Here is an 18,938-nt window from a genome sequence, read left to right as displayed (position 1 = left end):
TCCACTATCAGGGCCGCCGACTTCTGACCGGTGCAGCCTGATCTCCTTTTCCTGCATTTCCCACGGGGTGGTGGCACATGTCAAAATAAAGACACCTTTGCCCCCCCCCACCTGCCTGAGGGCCACCTCCCCTTGCTCCATCCCCTCTATGATGTTGGCGATGTTTGTGTGTCATCATACGTTTCCCTGTGAGTTTCCACTCACCCCATGGAAGGACACAAAAAGCCTCCCATTTGGTCCAGCGCCCAACAGGGGCCACCCAAACGCCCGTGGGACACCTGCAAGGGGGACCAGAGAGCAAAACCAGCCTCCCCCCCCCCTTGCAGTTTCCAGCACCTGAGATTTAGAAGCCTTCTGCCTCTGGACTGTGGAGGCAGAGCAGAGCCATTGTGCTTCACAGCCTAGTGCTCCATGAATTTGTCCCCAGCTCAATGGGTGGAGCATGATAGCCTTAATCTAAGGGTCACTGGCTTGAGACCACGTTGGGCAAAAGATTCCTGCACTGCAGAGATCTGGAGTAGGTGACCCTGGTTGTACCGTTCAACTGTGCAATTCCATGATTTTAAGTTGGCTGCCATCTCTGCCTCCAGTGGCAGTGAGTTCCATGGTTCATTTACACGCTCCACAACGAAATGCTTTTTTCTGTCCTGGATCTCCCAACATTCAGCTTTGTTTGGGGGCCACGACTTCTATGAGAATCTGCAATGTGGAGATAATGTGTCTCTGTCTCCCTGCCTCCATCCATCGTGGGGACCAGAGCAGGGGGTGGACAGTTTTGTTTGTCCCCTCCTGGGGCAGGAAGCCTCAACAGAGAACTTTCTTGAATTAACAACAACAACTGGCCATCCGCCTATGTCTTGTGACCTAGATAAGGTGTGTGTTCTCCACTGCAAATCAGGATGTAACCAACATTTCTCCCTCTTTTTTCTGTGGAATGTGGCACTTTTCAAGAATATTTGCTGGTCGTATTCCCTAAATGAATTATCTGGTGCCCGATTAATCCCTTCCTCTGCATGTAGCTTTTTCCGCACTCGGGGCATTCATAAGGTTTCTCCTCCGCGTGGGTCCTTTGGTGTTTGATCAGCGTATCTCACGGAGAAAAGTTTTTCCTGCACTCAGGGCATTTGTGAGGCTTCTCTCCTGTGTGGATGTTCTGATGGTCAATCAACCTACAAGGATGATTTTTCTTTATTAACAGGAGGCAATCCAGAAGCATTTGCTACTACTTGAGAAAACATTCAGCAATTGAAAAGACCTGGAGACATGTTTTGTTTAAAAAACAAAGATCACATGATCACCGAGTCATTTCCAGGAAGGGAAACTCCCAGTGGCTGAAAACTGAAAAAGCGAAACTTAACTCGGGTCTTCAGCACGAGGGAGCCATGGCTGCTGCAGGGGGTCACATCCGGAATCTCCGTGATGAAGCCACTTGCTCCATCTGCCTGGATTACTTCAAGGATCCAGTGACCATCCCAGAGTGTGGGCACAACTTCTGCCGATCCTGCCTGGTCCTGTTCTGGGGGGAATTGGAGGCGGAGGCTTCCTGCCCTCAGTGCAGAAAAACAGTTCAGAGACGGAGCCTCATCCGCAATCGGCAGCTGGCTAACGTGGTAGAAATAGCCAAGAATCTCAGCCTTCAAGAGGGAAAGGAGGAAGGAGGGAAAGGAGGAGTCTGCGAGAAGCACCAGGAGCCCCTGAAACTCTTTTGCAAGGAGGATGAAGCCCCCATTTGCTTGGTGTGCGACAAATCAAAGGGGCACAAAGAGCACGAGGTGATTCCTCTGGAGGAGGCTTTCCAGGAATACAAGGTAGGAGATCCCTGGATCTGGAAGGGAAGAAATAAAAAGCTGGGATTCTTCTTGGGAGGTTTGCTTTTTAGTTCTGAAGTCCAAAGTAGACATGGCATTGATTGGTCGTTGTTTATCGCCTTGGAAGCAGCCCAGGGGAAGCCTGAGGGCTCCTGGGGTGGCTGGAGGGGGGAGTTGAAGTCTTTTTCTCTGCCAGGGGGACAAGGGGATCTTGAAATACTCACCGCAGCTTCAAAGATTTGAACTGGGACCTTGGCAGGGAGAGAAAGGGTTAACCTCGTCCACATCCCCCTGAAAGGCTGCTTTGTACATATTTATACCGGTACAAATGTAAATTGCACATAGACAACTAAGTACACGTCTCCTTTGGTTACCAGGATGCCTCCTCAATGCCCTGCAAAACAGAGAGCAGCAAGGGATCAGCGGGGGGGGGGGGAGATGGCCAGGAATTGACCAGACGGTGCAGAATCCCCACCCAAAAAAATATTTTGGAAGCAGAGAGTGGAGTGGAAGCACCTACTGGTGGGGAGCACGCTTATGGGGGGGGGGCTATGCAATGAGGTTGGGGGGGGGCTGAGGATCTCCTCCCATCCCAAATGGCAAAGGACTCAGTGATTCAGAGTAGCAACTGCAAAGGCAAGGGATATATATATATAATGCCTTTTAATTTTAATCCCTTTTAAAAATATCACTTGTTCCACTACAGTGGTGCAAAAATGCTCCTGTGCCATGCAGTGCTACTAATGCCACGAAATAGTAATAATAGTGGAAAAAAGCTGGTCCCTTTGAATTGGCAGGAGGACCAGACAGCAATCTTCTGACCAAAGGAGGACCAGACAGCAATCTTATGACCAAATCCACCAAAGGTGGATTTTGGCTGCAGCAAGAACTTCTCTGGCCCAGAAATGGAAGAAGCTGCAGCACTTAAATCTCCTCTGGTTGCACAAGCACACTTGGGGTCTGGCTACTGCAGAGAAAATAACTGACAAATAGCAGAAAACCAGAATTGCCATCTGACCCAAAAGAGGGGTTTGGAAGTTTTCAAATGGGTGAAGTTTTGAGAAGCGCTGCTCTATCCCTGCATCTCTCGCCTCTTGGGCTGACCTCACTATCTCTTTGACGCTAGACTGGTACATCCCAGGTTGGATCCTGCCTTACCCCTTCCTTCTCCTCCTCTTCCCACTTCTCCCTGAGACCTCAAGTTGAGAAGTCAGGCTGGGACCCCCAAGGAAAGGAGAGGAGGCTGAGAGATCAGGCCACAAGGGAGGGTGTTTGAGAAAGGGTGAGGGGCTGCAAGATCTGCAGGCAAGGGGGGACCTAACTGGGATCCTGAGCCCCACAGGGGTGCTGCAGATGAAGGTAGTTGATCCATGGAGCCGTGGGCCCAAGAAGGCTGAAAACCTCTGTACTTTTATTTCCTCCAGGAAACAACTTTGCTATTCTAGCAAGGCCACTGGGCACAAGAAGCCATTGTGATTTTCATTTCTCTTGTGTGTCTCAATCAAAGCTGAGTTTCCCCTTTTCTCTTTAGGGAGAGATCTGTCGCCGCCTGGAGATTCTGAGGAAAGAGAGAGAGGAAATTCTGGCCTATCAAGCAGATCTGGACAAGGAAAGCAAAGACCTCCTTGTAAGTGTCTCTGTTGTTACTAGACAGGGAACAAGCACTTGAGACCTCCAGGTATAGGGCAGTGTGTAAATTCAATAAAGAAGAAGAAGAAGAAGAAGAAGAAGAAGAAGAAGAAGAAGAAGAAGAAGAAGAAGAAGAATCATAGAGTTGGAAGAGACCACAAGGGCCATCGAGTTCAACCCCCTGCAAAGCAGGAAACACCATCAGAGCACTCCTAACATATGGTTGTCAAGCCTCTGCAAGAAGAAGAAGAAGAATTGAGTCAGGACTGAGAAGTGATGGAGAAATCTGCCTGTTTCAGCTTCTCCTCATTTCTCCTTTTTCCATATCAGCCTGTTATGAATCAGATGTTACGGTAGCTACCTCTTTGTATAAATATTTTGATCTTTACTTTACCCTCATAAATACATTTTTTGTGAATATTTCCTGGCTGGGTCAAGCTTGAAAATATCAGAATTTTAAAGCTCTGTTTTGGTCTCCATATTTTTTCAGCAATAGCAAATTAGGTAAGTTCACCTTTGAATGCAGCTAAATTGAGTTTATTTCCCCTTGTCATTTATTATGTGAATAGCAGTCAAGGAGAAGCTTGAGGACTTGTGAGCTGAAAGGGTGGAAGCATTTCAATACAAATCCTGATTTACCATAAATTCTACTAAAGAATTGTCTTTCTAAATGTGGGCTCTTGTTCATTTTAAGTAAACTCAGGCCATTTTGAACCTTTAAAGAAAACAGGGGAGCTAGGGGGATGAACTCTGCACTTTGTGCTCCTCTGTTTCTGTTCCTTCCTACACCCCAGTCTAAACTGAGGTGTGTTTTATGTCCGTGGAGGTTCTCTGAACAACTGTGAACTCTGGTTATGCCATGCCCCAAAACATGCAGGGGAAATCCATGGCTAAGAAAAAAGAGCTCCTTCCTTTAGGCTGTATCCGTCTGCAAAATAGAAGTCAACAGAAACAGCAGTGGAGAGGGCCTCCCCTCAAAATAAAGGTTTACTTCTTTAGCCACTGGAGGTTTAATGTCTATAGAAATATCAGAAGCGTCCTCCCTGTGGAATTCTCATAATTTTGTTTCTGCTGTTTTGAGGCTAAGCACTAAACACACTCAAACCTTCTATTTTCTTGCAGAAATTAACAGAAACGGAGAGGCTGAAGGCCGTGGAGAAGTTCAGAGAACTGCGCCACTTCCTGGAAGAACAAGAAAAAGGTCTGCTGAATCATGTGGAAGAGGTGGAGAAGGAGATTGCAGGGAGAAGGGATGAGCAATTGGCCAGACTCTCCAGGAAACTCTCCTCTCTTGAGAGGATCATCCAGGAGATGGAGGAGAAGAGTCAGCATCCAGCGAGTGAACTCCTGCAGGTAAGATGGTGGCAGGAACAGCCCAAGGCTCCAGGAAAAGGCTGCCTCCCATCCTTCATGTGTCTCTTTCATGTATACAAGAAGTGCAGGGGTTCAGATGATGGAGCCTCCAGTCAGGTTTGTAATGGACAGGAAGACCCAAGAGCCCTGGGTCTCTCCTGTGTTCTTGATGGAACAGGAGGTGGTTTTCTGCTCTTTGCTGATGATTTGTCACCGAATGCCTTCCTTCTTGGCAATGCTGCCTTCTTGCCCTGGGCTGGGCTTCAGCGAGGACAGAGGGACTCATCCAGACTGCTGCTTGTCCCACCCCTTTCTTCCAGGAAAACCCGCTGCTTACTGTTGAATTAGAGCAAACCTCAGCCAGGTTTTTTCTGCATTGATGTTTCCTTCAATGTTGAACTAAGGAGCAGGTTTTTCCTGAGAGAAAGTGGCAGGGCAAAGGCAAAACCACTTGGACCCGTGTTTTCTGGGCACAGGAAAAGCAGAAGTGTGGAGGAGCCCAAAGAAACCCGGAGCTGTTTTTTTACCCCTTTGGAGGCATTTTATGCTGCAGGTGCTTTTTTATTTCCAGTTGGAAAGTAGAATTTGAAATTTGGGGACTTCTGTGGAAGACAACTTGGGACAGTTCCCTGGTAGGATTATCCTGTAGGCTTACTTACGTCTGAATGGCACAATGCAAATGGGATTAAAGTTAATTAATTATAATCGAAGAGAAGAGATGGGATGGAATCTTCTCCTGAACCCACAAATATTAAATTTCCCTAAAATGCTGGTGGATTTTCATAAGGATTTAAAAAATAATAATTGTAAACAGATGTGGAAATGTGGAGAACTTGATACTGGAAAAATTAATAATTTCAGATTGGAGAAATAAAAGCTGTGAGAAACCAAAACTGGCTGATTCCGCCCTCCCTCCCCAGAACCTTGGCCTGTGCCAGGCAGACTGACATGTCAGGGCCAGGCTGTTCCTCCACTCCAGGGTCTGAGGGGGTCTTCCTAGTGTGGCCTGTGGTGTGCAGTGAATTCCCTTCTCTTTTTCCCTCTAGAATGTGAGAAGGACCTTGCAGAGGTAAGTGGATCTGGCTCATTTCCATTAGCATCACTCTTTGAAGCTGAGATGCAAGAACCTCAGACATGGCCCTCCAGGGGCTGCAGGGGGGAGACTGGAGGACTCACTCCCTGAGGCATCTCACAGGTAAAAGCAGGGCCCCCTCTTCTGAACTTGTAGCCCCCCAATTCTCCCTCCAAGGATCAAGGTCAGCTGCCTCCTTCCTCCCTCCCTCCCCACATCACTTCACACAGGGATGGGGCCTCTTTTCTTTCTCTTCCACCATCTGTTCATTGACTTTGGTAATTTCAAACATGTAGAAGAGAAAGTGCCAAAGATCCTTGGGAACAGCTTAGGACGTACCAGTATCTTTCCATGTCCCACTGGAAGCCCCCCAACTCTGGTAACTCAGCCCCTTTGAGGCACTTAGGGAGGGAAGGTCTGTTGGTCTAGAATGGGTTGGCTCTTTTTCTTGGGAGTGTTTCCAGCGTGAGAGGCTGAAGGTGGTCTTGAGTGGGGGGTGAAAGTCAGGTTGTTTGATGCCTCTGGAGGGAGAGTCCCATGGGGCATGGGGTTGCACACTTCCTGTGTGAGAGAGGGGCTGCAGGGAGGGTGGAGGTTGCTCTCCTTGACCGCTTGGCAGCTTTTGACATCACTAACTAGCCAGTGTGGTGTAGTGGTTAAGAGTGGTAGACTCGTAATCTGGGTTAACCGGGTTCGCGTCCCCGCTCCTCCACATGCAGCTGCTGGGTGACCTTGGGCCAGTCACACTTCTCTGAAGTCTCTCAGCCCCACTCACCTCGCAGAGTGTTTGTTGTGTGGGAGGAAGGGAAAGGAGAATGTTAGCTGCTTTGAGATTCCTTAGGAAAGTAATAAAGCGGGATATCAAATCCAAACTCCTCCTCCTCTTCTTCTTCTCCTCCTCCTCCTCCTCCTCCTCCTCCTCCTTCTTCTAACATCCTCTGGAGAGGCTCAGGGAGGGAGGGGTTGCAGGCACTCCATTTCAGGGGTTTGGCCCTTACGTCCTGGGACCTTCCCAGAATGTTGTTATGGGGCAGCAGAGTGTGAAGCCATGGGAGCCCTCCGGTGATGTCCCACAGGGTTGCCTCTTGTCCCTTGTGCTGTTTATCATCCTTACGAAGCCATTGGCCAGGGCTCGGAGATCATGTTGAATTACCTGTTGGGAAATAAGCTTCAACTATGTTCATGTTATTGAGATCTCCTGCAATAATTAGGGAGACGGTGCCACAATGGGGCCATTCATTGTTTTTCTTTTCACCAGGTATGAGAAAAGAGAGAGTCCAGAAAACCCACTGCCTTTCCCTCCAGAACTGAGGAACAGGATCTTGGAATCCTGTGATCTAAATCACCTTGTGGAGGATACAATGAAACAATGGAAAGGTAATGAAAAATGGCTGCCAGGATTTCACACTGGGAATTCTATTATTTCTTCAGAACTGAACATGCCAGGCTCTTACTGGATGGAATTTAATAACCCCAGGATACCTTCCTTCTTGGTGCTCCAGCCTTCATTTCCTGTCCCCCAGAATGGCCCATGTATATTGTGACGCTGGATCCTGTAAAGGAAGCCTGAACCAGAGTGTATCTGTTTTCAGTTATACGGAACCTCCTTTTCCTTTTGGTTAGCAGTCTACACAATCTGGGGTTGTCCTTCTGGAGGTTCTCCTGCTCTGAATGGAGTCAATTCAAGGATCATAGAATCATAGAGTTGGAAGAGACCACAAGGGCCATCGAGTCCAACCCCCTGCCAAGCAGGAAACACCATCAGAGCACTCCTGACATATGGTTGTCAAGCCTCTGCTTAAAGACCTCCAATGAAGGAGACTCCACCACACTCCTTGGCAGCAAATTCCACTGTCGAACAGCTCTTACTGTCAGGAAGTTCTTCCTAATGTTTAGGTGGAATCTTCTTTCTTGTAGTTTGGCTCCATTGCTCCGTGTCCGCTTCTCTGGAGCAGCAGAAAACAACCTTTCTCCCTCCTCCATGTGACATCCTTTTATATATTTGAACATGGCTATCATATCACCCCTTAACCTCCTCTTCTCCAAGCTAAACATGCCCAGCTCCCTTAGCCGTTCCTCATAAGGCATCGTTTCCAGGCCTTTGACCATTTTGGTTGCCCTCCTCTGGACACGTTCCAGTTTGTCAGTGTCCTTCTTGAATTGTGGTGCCCAGAACTGGACACAGTACTCCAGGTGAGGTCTGACCAGAGCAGAATACAGTGGCACTATTACTTCCCTTGATCTAGATGCTATACTCCTATTGATGAGGCCCAGAATTGCATTGGCTTTTTTAGCTGCCGCGTCACACTGTTGGCTCATGTCAAGTTTGTGGTCAACCAAGACTCCTAGATCCTTTTCACATGTACTGTTCTCAAGCCAGGTGTCACCCATCTTGTATTTGTACCTCTCATTTTTTTTGCCCAAGTGCAATACTTTACATTTCTCCCTGTTAAAGTTCATCTTGTTTGTTTTGGCCCAGTTCTCTAATCTGTCAAGGTCGTTTTGAAGTGTGATCCTATCCTCTGGGGTGTTAGCCACCCCTTCCAGTTTGGTATCATCTGCAAATTTGATCAGGATGCCCTTGAGTCCATCATCCAAGTCGTTGATAAAGATGTTGAATAAGACTGGGCCCAAGACAGAACCCTGTGGCACCCCACTAGTCACTCTTCTCCAGAATGAAGAGGAACCATTGATGAGCACCCTTTGGGTTCGGTCAGTCAGCCAGTTACAATTCCACTGAGTGGTAGCATAGTCAAGACCGCATTTTACCAGCTTCTTTACAAGAATATCATGGGGCACCTTGTCAAATGCCTTACTGAAATCAAGGTAGGCTATATCCACTGAGTTCCCTTCATCTACCAGGCTTGTGATTCTGTCAAAAAACGAGATCAGGTTAGTCTGACATGACTTATTTTTCAGAAATCCATGCTGACTATTGGTGATCACAGCATTCCTTTCTAGGTGCTCACAGACTGTTTTCTTAATGATCTGCTCCAGAATCTTCCCTGGTATTGATGTCAGACTGACTGGGCGGTAATTATTTGGGTCCTCTCTTTTCCCCTTTTTGAAAATAGGGACAACATTTGCCCTCCTCCAGTCTGCCGGGACTTCGCCTGTTCTCCAGGAATTCTCAAAGATGACTGCCAGTGGTTCTGAGATCACATCTGCCAGTTCTTTTAATACTCTTGGATGCAGTTCATCTGGCCCTGGAGACTTGAATACATCTAAACTAGCCAAGTATTCTTGTACTATCTCCTTAGTTATTCTGGGCTGTGTTTCCTTTGCTGAATCATTTGCTCCAAATTCTTCAGGTCGGGCATTGTTTTCTTTATCGGAGAAGACTGAGGCAAAGAAGGCATTGAGGAGTTCAGCCCTTTCTGTGTCCCCTGTTTGCATTTCACCATCTTCTCCTCTGAGTGACCCCACTGTTTCTTTGTTCTTCCTTTTGCTACGAACATACCCATAAAAGCCTTTTTTGTTGCTTTTAACCTCTCTAGCAATCCTGAGTTCATTCTGTGCTTTAGCTTTTCTGACTTTGTGTCTACACTTCGTGTCTAAGGATGTCACATTATGAAGTGTTACTTTTGTATGGAGATTTATCTCAGGTGGAAGAGTGTTGCCCTTACACTTTATATCTTTTTGCTTCCTCAGATGCTGTGTTATACAGAAAACAGCTTCAGAAAGGTATATTTCCAAGGGAGGAACAATTTGACAGGAGGGATGGAGACTGATATTTCATGGATGTTGAACCGTCTGTTCTGCAGACTTTGGGACCCCCATCAATGGCGTCACTCTGGGAAACAGTCCTCTAGTGGTGTTTGGGTTCTTTCTATGTCCCATGAATGAACTAGGAGGGAGGTTGAAGGCTTGGATTGGGGGCTGAGCTTGTCCCTGCAAAGAACCTGAACACCAGTCTGAGTTCCATTCCTGCCTATAGACTAGTATCCTGGTTTCACCCTCCATTTTACAGATTTTGCTTTCTTTCATAAAATGTATATACTGCTCAATTGTGGGGGAAAGCCTCAGAGCCTTACGATATCCTACAAAACCCTTAGGGAAAATCCTGCAGGGTCAGTCCAGTGTCCATGGTTTCTGGTTCTCATGGCTAGGGAACCTCCCTTGCATTTTGTTTTCCCTCCACACAATCTGGAGAGGTTCTTTTGAGGCTTCTCTATATTTGCTTGGATTTCCCCCTCGTGTAGTGTGTTAAAATGGGCACCCGCAAGCACCCAGTCCCTCCTCCACCTCCTGCCCAGTCTGGTCTCCCAGCAGCAGAGCAAGGCCTGAGCTGCCTCCTCCTCAGTTTCAACCTCATCAGCCATCCCCATCTCCTGAGACTTCCCACTGTTCTTATGAGATCAGCCCCATTCCATGAGGGAGGACTTCCCATTGCACGAGACCCTTTGAATCACAGGGTAAAGCTCTGCCGATTCTTCCTCTGCAATTTGGTTTATCAGCATGCTTGGAAATTCCGGTTTCAACAGCTTTTCCCCACCAGTTTACTTGGCGCTGATGTTAACCTTCCTCCAGCCATTCAGTACAGATTCCCATTTCATTCGTGGATTTTGAATGATTGTATTCCACCATTTTCTAGTATGGTTTACCATTTCTGATTTCCCCATGGAATCATGGAATAGTAGAGTTTGAAAGGATCCCAAGGGTCATCTAGTCCATGGGTAGGCAAACTAAGGCCTGGGGACTGGATCCGGCCCAATCTTCTTCTAAATCCCACCTGCGGACTGTCCGGGAATCAGCGTGTTTTTACATGAGTAGAATGTGTCCTTTTATTTAAAATGCCTCTCTGGGTTATTTGTGGAGCATAGGGTTTTGTTCATTTTCCCCCCAAAATACAGTGGTACCTTGGGTTACAAACACTTCAGGTTACAGATGCTTCAGGTTACAGACTCCGCTAACCCAGAAATATTACCTCGGGTTAAGAACTTTGCTTCAGGATGGGAACAGAAATTGTGCTTTGGTGGCGCGGGGGCAGCGGGAGGCCTCATTAGCTAAAGTGGTGCTTCAGGTTAAGAACAGTTTCAGGTTAAGAACGGACCTCCAGAACGAATTAAGTACTTTACCCGAGGTGCCACTGTATAGTCCGCCCCCCCCCCCCAGGTCTGAGGACCGTGGACCGGCCCCCTGCTGGAAAAGTTTGCTGACCCCTGATTTAGTCCAACCCCCTGCAATGCAGGAATCACAGCTAAACACGTTAGTTGTTTTAATTCCTTAGGCCTACAGTTGTTGTCTTTCAATTACTTGTTGTATGATGTCATCTTTTGCTTAAAATAAGGAAACAACAGATGCTATGTTATGGTGATGTTTTGTAAAAAGATTTTCTTTGAACTATTGCAGTGTAGACCATTAAGCCTCTCTTTTTGCTTCCTCAGACGTTCAGTCACTCAGAAGTCTCCAGAGAGGTAAATTCCACACGGAGACCCCAGTTCACAGGAGGGGGGGGACTAGTGTTTCATGGGGGTCAAGAGTCTCTTCTGTATGTTGAGAACCATCCACAGCTAGACTCTAGCCCTGCTGTTTGTACAGTGGTGCCCCGCAAGACGAATGCCTCGCAAGACGAAAAACCCGCTAGACGAAAGGGTTTTCCGTTTTTCGATGCGCTTCGCAAGACGAATTTCCCTATGGGCTTGCTTCACAAGACGAAAACATCTTGCGATTTTTTCCGATTTCCCCCCCTTTTTCTAAGCCGCTAATAGCCTTTTAGCCGCTTAGCCGCTAAACCGCTGATAGCGCTAATCCGCTAAGCCGCTAATAGGGTTGCTTCGCAAGACGAAAAAACCGCTAGACGAAGAGACTCGCGGAACGGATTATGTTTGTCTTGCGAGGCACCACTGTACCACAAAGGCAGAGAGGGTGGACTTGAAGGTGCCCACGGAGGGGAGAGAAACTGCCCAGAAGGATCAGGGGGAGGAGGGAAGAGTTTTATTCCTGCCTAGAGAGAGTCGGGTTGCTTTTCCATCATGTGACCTTTTTCAGGCCTAGTTGCCATATGTCCTCTTTTTCCTGTCACATCCTCTATTTTCATGATTAACATTTTTCCCCGGGCGGATTTTTAAAATTTGGCATAATGTCCCAAGTTTTTTCTTTGGTTTTTTGGTTTACATGAACGCACAATTTTTTTTCTAGTGTATTAGACTCAGATCTAAGACACCTTGCTTAGCTAGTCTGCAGCAGAGAATCACAAGAGAGCCGCATCTTAAGCTAGCAAAATCTCTTCGCTTATATGCTGAGCTACAAGATGTTGGGGAAGGAGTGCAGGAGGGCAAGAGTTAACATCCCCCTGCCCTTAAGGAGAGTCCATATGTACATATTAAACAGTTTAATGAATTGTTCTGTGCATACTTATGTTCACAAAGATGTGAACTTGTGCCCAAATACTTTCATGTGGCAAGCAAGGGAGCAATATATAGTATTATTATTATTATTATTATTATTATTATTATTATTATTATTATTATTTATTATTATTCTATGATGTCATAGATGATCAGGCGGAGGAGGGAAGAGCTTTCCTCCTGGCTAAAGAGAGTCTGGTTGCTTTTCCATCATGTGACCTTTTTCAGGCCTGGTTGCCATGTGCCCTCTTTTTCCCAGCCATGTCTTCTATTTTCATGATCAAAATTTCTTAAAATTTGTATCGGGGCAGATTTTTAAAATTTGGCAAAGTGTCCCCTTTTTTTTGTTTGGTTTTTTGGTTTCTAGGAACCCATGTAAATTTTAATATTGCATTAGAGCAGGCATAGGCCTCCTCGGCTCTCCAGATGTTTTGGCACTACAATTCCCATCATTCCTGACCACTGGTCCTGTTAGCTAGGGATCATGGGAGTTGTAGTCCCAAAACATCTGGAGGGCCGAAGTTGCCTATGCCTGCATTAGATTCAGATCTAAGACACCCGGTTAGGCTAATCTGCAGCAGAGAATCACAACAGAGCAGCATCTTAAGCTAGCGACATTCTGTAAAAATCCCTTCTCTTGTGGCTGAACCAAAAGGACGCTGGCTCAGCTACAAGATCTTGGAGGAGGAGTCCGGGAGGGCAAGAGTTAAGACCCCCCTGCCCTTAAGGAGAGTCCACATGCAGATGTTCAACAGGTTAATGAATTGTTCTGTGCACACTTACATTCAGAAAGATGTGAACATGTGCCCAAATATTTCATGTGGCAAGTGAGGGAGCAATATGTATTATTATTCCTTTGTTCTTGGAAGTTAAGAGCATTGCTACTAGCAATATATCACAGCTTCTATAGCCTACATATAGTAGGGGTATTTCAAATGAGAGTCGTCAAAGCGATCCATGGTTAAAAGTCGAAGTTGGCCAATGTGTCGTCTTTATTGCTCTTCAAAATAGGGCAGCCCTACACTTGCCTATCATGACTGTCTCAGCCCCAAACTGGTAACCTTTTGAGTTATTCCCCCCTTCTCTAAGGGAACTAGTCTTATGGTATATATGAAATCCCAAAGAGAAGCATGGAATAAGCAGTCCTTTGTAAAATTGCCCTGCCACCTGCCTCCTCTTCCCTGGCGGCAAGGCCTAAACTTTCAAGATGGTTGGGAGGAAGGAGAGACCAAGTGGGTGAGAGAGATGGAGAGCAAGCACGATTTTCACTTTTGTGCATGAGGGCCCAGAGATCCCCAAAGGCCAATTCCCACAGAGATTGTCTGAGGAAAGCAGCTTCTCTCCTCTCCTGCCTCCTCCAATTCTCCTCTCTTTCCTCTTAGATAACACAGAAGAGCTGAGTAAAAGGTTTCCTGGGTGGTTTTTCCCCTTAGAAAATGCCTGGATTGAGAAGAGGGCAGGCACAATGCACATTGAATATAAGAAAGTGAAGTAAACTGATTTAAAAGCCAACCAGAAGATATTTATTCTGATCAAAGTCTGCAAGGAGGCGTCTCAGTCTTGCATGCGATGCAAATAAATCCCCTTGATCTGAAAGGGAATCTGGGTTTTCGGGTGTTTCTTGGATTAGGATGTCCATCTCTCTCTCTCTGCTGACTCTGCCTAATCTTCTCTCTCCCTCATCTTCTTCCCAACAGCAAATGTCACTCTGGATCCAGACACAGCCCATCCCCAACTCATCCTGTCCAAGGATCGGAAAAGCCTGAGATTGGGAGACAAACCTCAAGCCCTGCCTGACAATCCTGAGAGATTCATTCAGTGGCCTTGTGTGTTGGGACGTGAGGGATTCACAGCAGGCAGACATTTCTGGGAAGTCACTGTGGGAAGTGGGGGGTGGTGGGATGTGGGGGTTGCAAGGAAGTCTGTGGAGAGAAAGGGCAGCTTCGTCTTTAGCCCTGAGGGAGGGATCTGGGCTGTGGGGAAGTCGGGAGGGGAGTACTGGGCCTACTCATCCCCTTTTCCCTCTTCTCTGTCCCTGAGTGAGGAGCCCAGGAGGATCCGGGTGACTCTGGACTATGAAGGGGGACGTGTGTCTTTTTCTGTCGCTGACTCAGGAGCCGAACTCTACACGTTCTCAGGAGCCTCGTTCTCTGGAGAGACCCTCCTCCCTTTCTTTTATCTGGGGGGAATTGAAACCCACCTCAATATCTCCTGAGGAGAGCCTAGATGGGCTCACCTCCAAGTACTACAAGACACTAAAAGACTACTTGATTCAACCACTAATGGAGGTTTGCAATCAGATTATGGGGGGAGGAAGGGCACCGAAAACGTGGAAAGAAGCTTTCATCACATTGATACCCAAAGTGGAAACTGAAAAGACTCAACTTAGGAACTACCGTCCCATCTCACTCCTAAATGTGGATTATAAAATATTTGCAGACATTTTGGCAAGCAGATTGAAAAAGGTTTTAAATGAAGTAATCCATAAGGACCAAGCAGGCTTTCTCCCTGGTAGGCATTTGTTTGACAATACTAGGAATATTATTGATATTCTGGAACTTTTGCAAACAAATATTAACACTAAAGCAGTGCTAATTTTTATTGATGCTGAGAAGGCCTTTGACAATATTTCTTGGAAATTTATGAAGAAAAACTTGGAAGGGATGGGAGTGGGACGGGGGTTTGAAAATGGCATAGAAGCAATTTATTCAGAACAAAAAGCTAAGCTGATAGTGAACAATGTGGTGACAGAGGAGTTCCATATTGAAAAAGGAACACGTCAGGGGTGCCCCCTATCCCCCCTATTATTTATATCAGTCCTGGAGGTTTTGCTGAACATGATTAGGAGGGACCGGCAAATACAGGGGATCACGGTCGGAGTGAAACAATATAAACTGAAAGCATTTGCAGATGATTTAGTTTTAACACTACAGGAGCCAGAATCTAGTACAAAAAGAGTTTTGGAACTGATACAAGAATTTGGTCGGGTGGCAGGATTTAAGTTGAACAAACAAAAAACTAAAGTTTTGGGGAAAAACTTGACGCCTTTAGAAATAGAGGGGTTTCAGAAGGAAACAGAGTTAACTGTGGTTAAGAAAGTGAAATACCTGGGGGTAAACTTGACGCCTAAAAATTTGAATTTGTTTAAGGATAATTATGAGAAATGTTGGTCAGAAGTTAAGAAAGATTTGGAAACTTGGTGGAGATTGAAGCTTTCCTTGCTAGGCCGAATTGCTGCTGTTAAGATGAATGTTTTGCCAAAAATGTTATTTTTATTTCAAACCTTGCAGGTCGTGGACAGAGTGGAATGTTTTGGAAAGTGGCAGAGGGATATTTCAAAGTTTGTCTGGCAGGGCAAAAAGCCCCGAATAAAGTTTAAAATACTAACTGATGCAAAAGAAAGAGGGGGGTTTGCCCTGCCAGACTTAAGGTTATACTATGAGGCGGCAGCCTTCTGCTGGTTGAAAGACTGGATCTTATTAGAGAATACAGATGTCCTAGACCTGGAAGGTTTTAACAATTCGTTATGATGGCATGCGTATCTGTGGTACGGCAAGGCAAAAACACATGGAATGTTCAAAAACCATATTGTCAGGAAAGCAATTTTTATGGTTTGGATGAAATACAAAGACTTACTTGAAAGTAAGACTCCGAGGTGGCTATCACCAGTGGAGGCTAAGGCGTGGAAAAAACCCAATATGGAGGCCGGCTGGCCGAAATATTGGGAATTAATAGAAAAAATTGGTGACAATTGGAGGTTGCGGAGCTTTGAAAATTTAAAGGATAAGGTGCAAGATTGGTTTCACTATGCCCAAATTAATGAGGTTGTTAAGTTGGACAAAAAAATAGGATTCCAGGTGGAAAAATCGAAACTTGAGACAGAGTTGTTAGAACCAAAGACCAAGGTATTATCGAGAATGTATAACTTGCTGCTTAAATGGAATACACAGGATGAGACAGTTAAATCAGCCATGATAAAGTGGGCTCAAGACATTGGTTACAATATCATGTTTGAAGACTGGGAAAGGTTATGGACCACCGGTATGAAATTTACGGCATGTAATGCCTTGAAAGAAAACATCATGAAAATGATATACAGATGGTACATGACCCCAGTCAAGCTTGCTAAGATATACCATTTGTCTGATAACAAATGTTGGAAGTGCAAGGAGGCTGAAGGAACATTCTTTCACCTTTGGTGGACCTGTCCAAGAGTGAAGGCCTTCTGGGAAATGATTTATAACGAGTTAAAAAAGGTGTTTAAGTACACCTTTCCTAAGAAACCGGAGGCCTTCCTCTTGGGCATTATGGGCCAAAAGGTGTTAAAGAAGGACAGAACGTTTTTTATGTATGCTACCACAGCAGCAAGAATCCTGATCGCCAAATATTGGAAGACTCAAGATTTGCCCACACTGGAAGAGTGGCAAACGCAACTGATTGACTACATGGAGCTGGCCGAGATGACCGCCAGAATCCGAGACCTGGGAGTAGAAGCAATGGAGGAGGACTGGAAAAAATTTAAGAACTATCTGCAAAAATTTTATAAATTATATGAACTATAAAATGACGCATAATTTGAAATGCTAGCCCCAGCAATGAGAGTGTAATATTTATGAAATTGGATAATATTATTGAAAGAATCAAGTTCAAATGTTAAAAATGAAAATATGTTTTGTTTTCAGAGTAAACGGATAATAAGGGATTTAAACTTAAATTGCAATTGAAAGTACAAAAGAAACACATGAAACAAGGTTATAATTTGCTGATAAATTTATTGTCAAGAATGCATTGTGCGGGAGATGTGGGGAAGTTCGATAGAAAGTTGAAATAAGCTGTCGAAAGGTGACGATTCTTTTTATCTCTTTTTTGTATCTTTCTTTTTTCTTCTTTTCTTCTTTTGTCTATGACTGAAAAAATGCAATAAAAATTATTAAAAAAAAAAAAAAATCTCCTGAGGAGACTAAATCTGCCTCTCAGGCCCAGCAGGAGTTTCTCTCCAGACCAGAGTGACTGATATAAATAACATTTACCCACCAGGAGAACTTTGGGCAGTTTTTCAAGGGGAATTTGAGAAGATTCATTTTCCTTCATTTTCCCATAATTCCCTCTGCAGCTTACTACTTCTTAAAGAGACAGTCACACTTTTAACAGTCCCAATAAATCATCTTTTCCTCACCTTCAGTCTTGTTTTCCTGTTGAGATGTCTGATTTGGCAGAGCATGAGACTCTTAATCCCAGGGTTGTGGGTTGGAGCCCCACGTTCGGCAAAGGTTTCCTGCACTGCAGGGGGTGGGGCTAGATGACCCTCAGGATCCAGCGCAACCCTGCGATTCTACGAAACCTCCCTCTCCCCACAAGACCTTATGCAGCTGTGAAAATGCATGCATAATTGGATTAATAGAGGGGAAAAAATGAACCCCTTCCCCCACATCAGGCAGGAAAGCTCCTTACTCTGGAGACCTCAGATGGGAAGAAAATAAAAAAGAAATTGAACAGGGCGTCAGCTTCAAATGTCCTCTGCAAATAAAGCCTCCCCATCTCCACACGTCAGAAATAAACCTCATTGCACTGAGTGGGGCTTCTGCCCAGTTATACGTGTTTAGGGTTGATGCATTAACGTTCCGTATTTACAGGCTGGACTCTGTCTATCAGGGGCCTCAAATGGGGTGTCCTCTGGATAATGCTGGACTCCCCTCTGACCCATCCAGCATGGCCAGGGGTCAGAGAGGATGGGAGCTGCAATCGGGCAGCTTCCAGAGGGGGCCCCATGGGCTGGGCTGCCCTATACATTTCGCAGGGCACCTTCCCCGTCTTCCTCAGCCCCACCCCAAATGCACAATGTTCCCCCAAGGAGGGTCTTTTCAGCACCAGCTGCATCTGATTTCTCTCCTGGGATACTAAGAGCTAGAACAACAAATGCCTGTGGAATTGACCTCTCTCAAAGATCTGGTATTACTCTCCCTGGCTCCACTATCAGGGCCGCCGACTTCTGACCTGTGCAGCCTGATCTCCTTTTCCTGCATTTCCCATGGGGTGGTGGCACATGTCAAAATAAAGATACCTTTGCCGCCCCCCACCTGCCTGAGGGCCACCTCCCCTTGCTCCACCCCCTATATGATGTTGGTGATGTTTGTGTGTCATCATACGTTTCCCTGTGAGTTTCCACTCACCCCATGGAAGGACACAAAAGTGTCCCATTTGGTCCAGCGCCCAACGGGGGCCACCCAGACGCCGTGGGACACCTGCAAGCAGAACCAGAGAGCAAAACCAGCCTCCCCCCCCCCCCTTGCAGTTTCCAGCATCTGAGATCTGTGGATATTTCACCCCTCCCATTGCAAGAATCTGCTGACAATGTTTCAGAAAGGAGGTTGGGATTTGCTCATCGCTTCTTCCGCTCCAGCCTGACTTCAAAAGGAGCCTGAGTGTTATCTGTACAGTGGTACCTCATGTTAAGTACTTAATTCATTCCAGAGGTCCGTTCTTAACCTGAAACTGTTCTTAACCTGAAGCACCACTTTAGCAAATGGGGCCTCCTGCTGCTGCTGCACCGCCGGAGCACAATTTCTGTTCTCATCCTGAAGCGAAGTTCTTAACCTGAAGCACTATTTCTGGGTTAGCGGAGTCTGTAACCTGAAGCGTATGTAACCCGAGGTACCACTGTATAGAGATAAGGTGACCGCTCAAGCAACTGTAACACTCATGCAGTTCAGCATCTCCGATAGTCTT

The 18,938-nt window shown here is 46.0% G+C and overlaps 1 protein-coding gene across 1 annotated transcript; it reads left to right on the top strand.

Annotated features, from left to right (window-relative positions):
- The first annotated feature begins 511 nt into the window (after positions 1-511).
- On the top strand, positions 512-17,387 carry LOC310701600 (zinc finger protein RFP-like). Its single transcript, XM_083492744.1, has 9 exons — positions 512-1,808; positions 3,340-3,435; positions 4,560-4,790; positions 5,837-5,859; positions 7,121-7,239; positions 9,514-9,546; positions 11,250-11,279; positions 13,910-14,432; positions 17,172-17,387. The coding sequence occupies exons 1-8, from the start codon at positions 1,383-1,385 to the stop codon at positions 14,425-14,427; spliced, it is 1,476 nt and encodes a 491-aa protein (XP_083348870.1). The 5' UTR covers positions 512-1,382; the 3' UTR covers positions 14,428-14,432; positions 17,172-17,387.
- Positions 17,388-18,938: the final 1,551 nt, after the last annotated feature.

Source organism: Podarcis liolepis (genome assembly GCF_965112155.1).
Source record: "Podarcis liolepis genome assembly, chromosome: 2".
Lineage (NCBI taxonomy): Eukaryota > Metazoa > Chordata > Lepidosauria > Squamata > Lacertidae > Podarcis > Podarcis liolepis.
This window is presented reverse-complemented; position numbering and strand designations above follow the sequence as displayed.

Excerpts from the sequence above, each read along its gene's own strand:
- LOC310701600 (XM_083492744.1), top strand. The coding sequence starts at position 1,383 with ATGGCTGCTGCAGGGGGTCACATCCGGAATCTCCGTGATGAAGCCACT. Across the intron at positions 5,860-7,120 it reads GTGAGAAGGACCTTGCAGAG|GTATGAGAAAAGAGAGAGTC; the intron begins GTAAGTGGATCT and ends TCTTTTCACCAG. Across the intron at positions 9,547-11,249 it reads CAGAAAACAGCTTCAGAAAG|ACGTTCAGTCACTCAGAAGT; the intron begins GTATATTTCCAA and ends TTGCTTCCTCAG.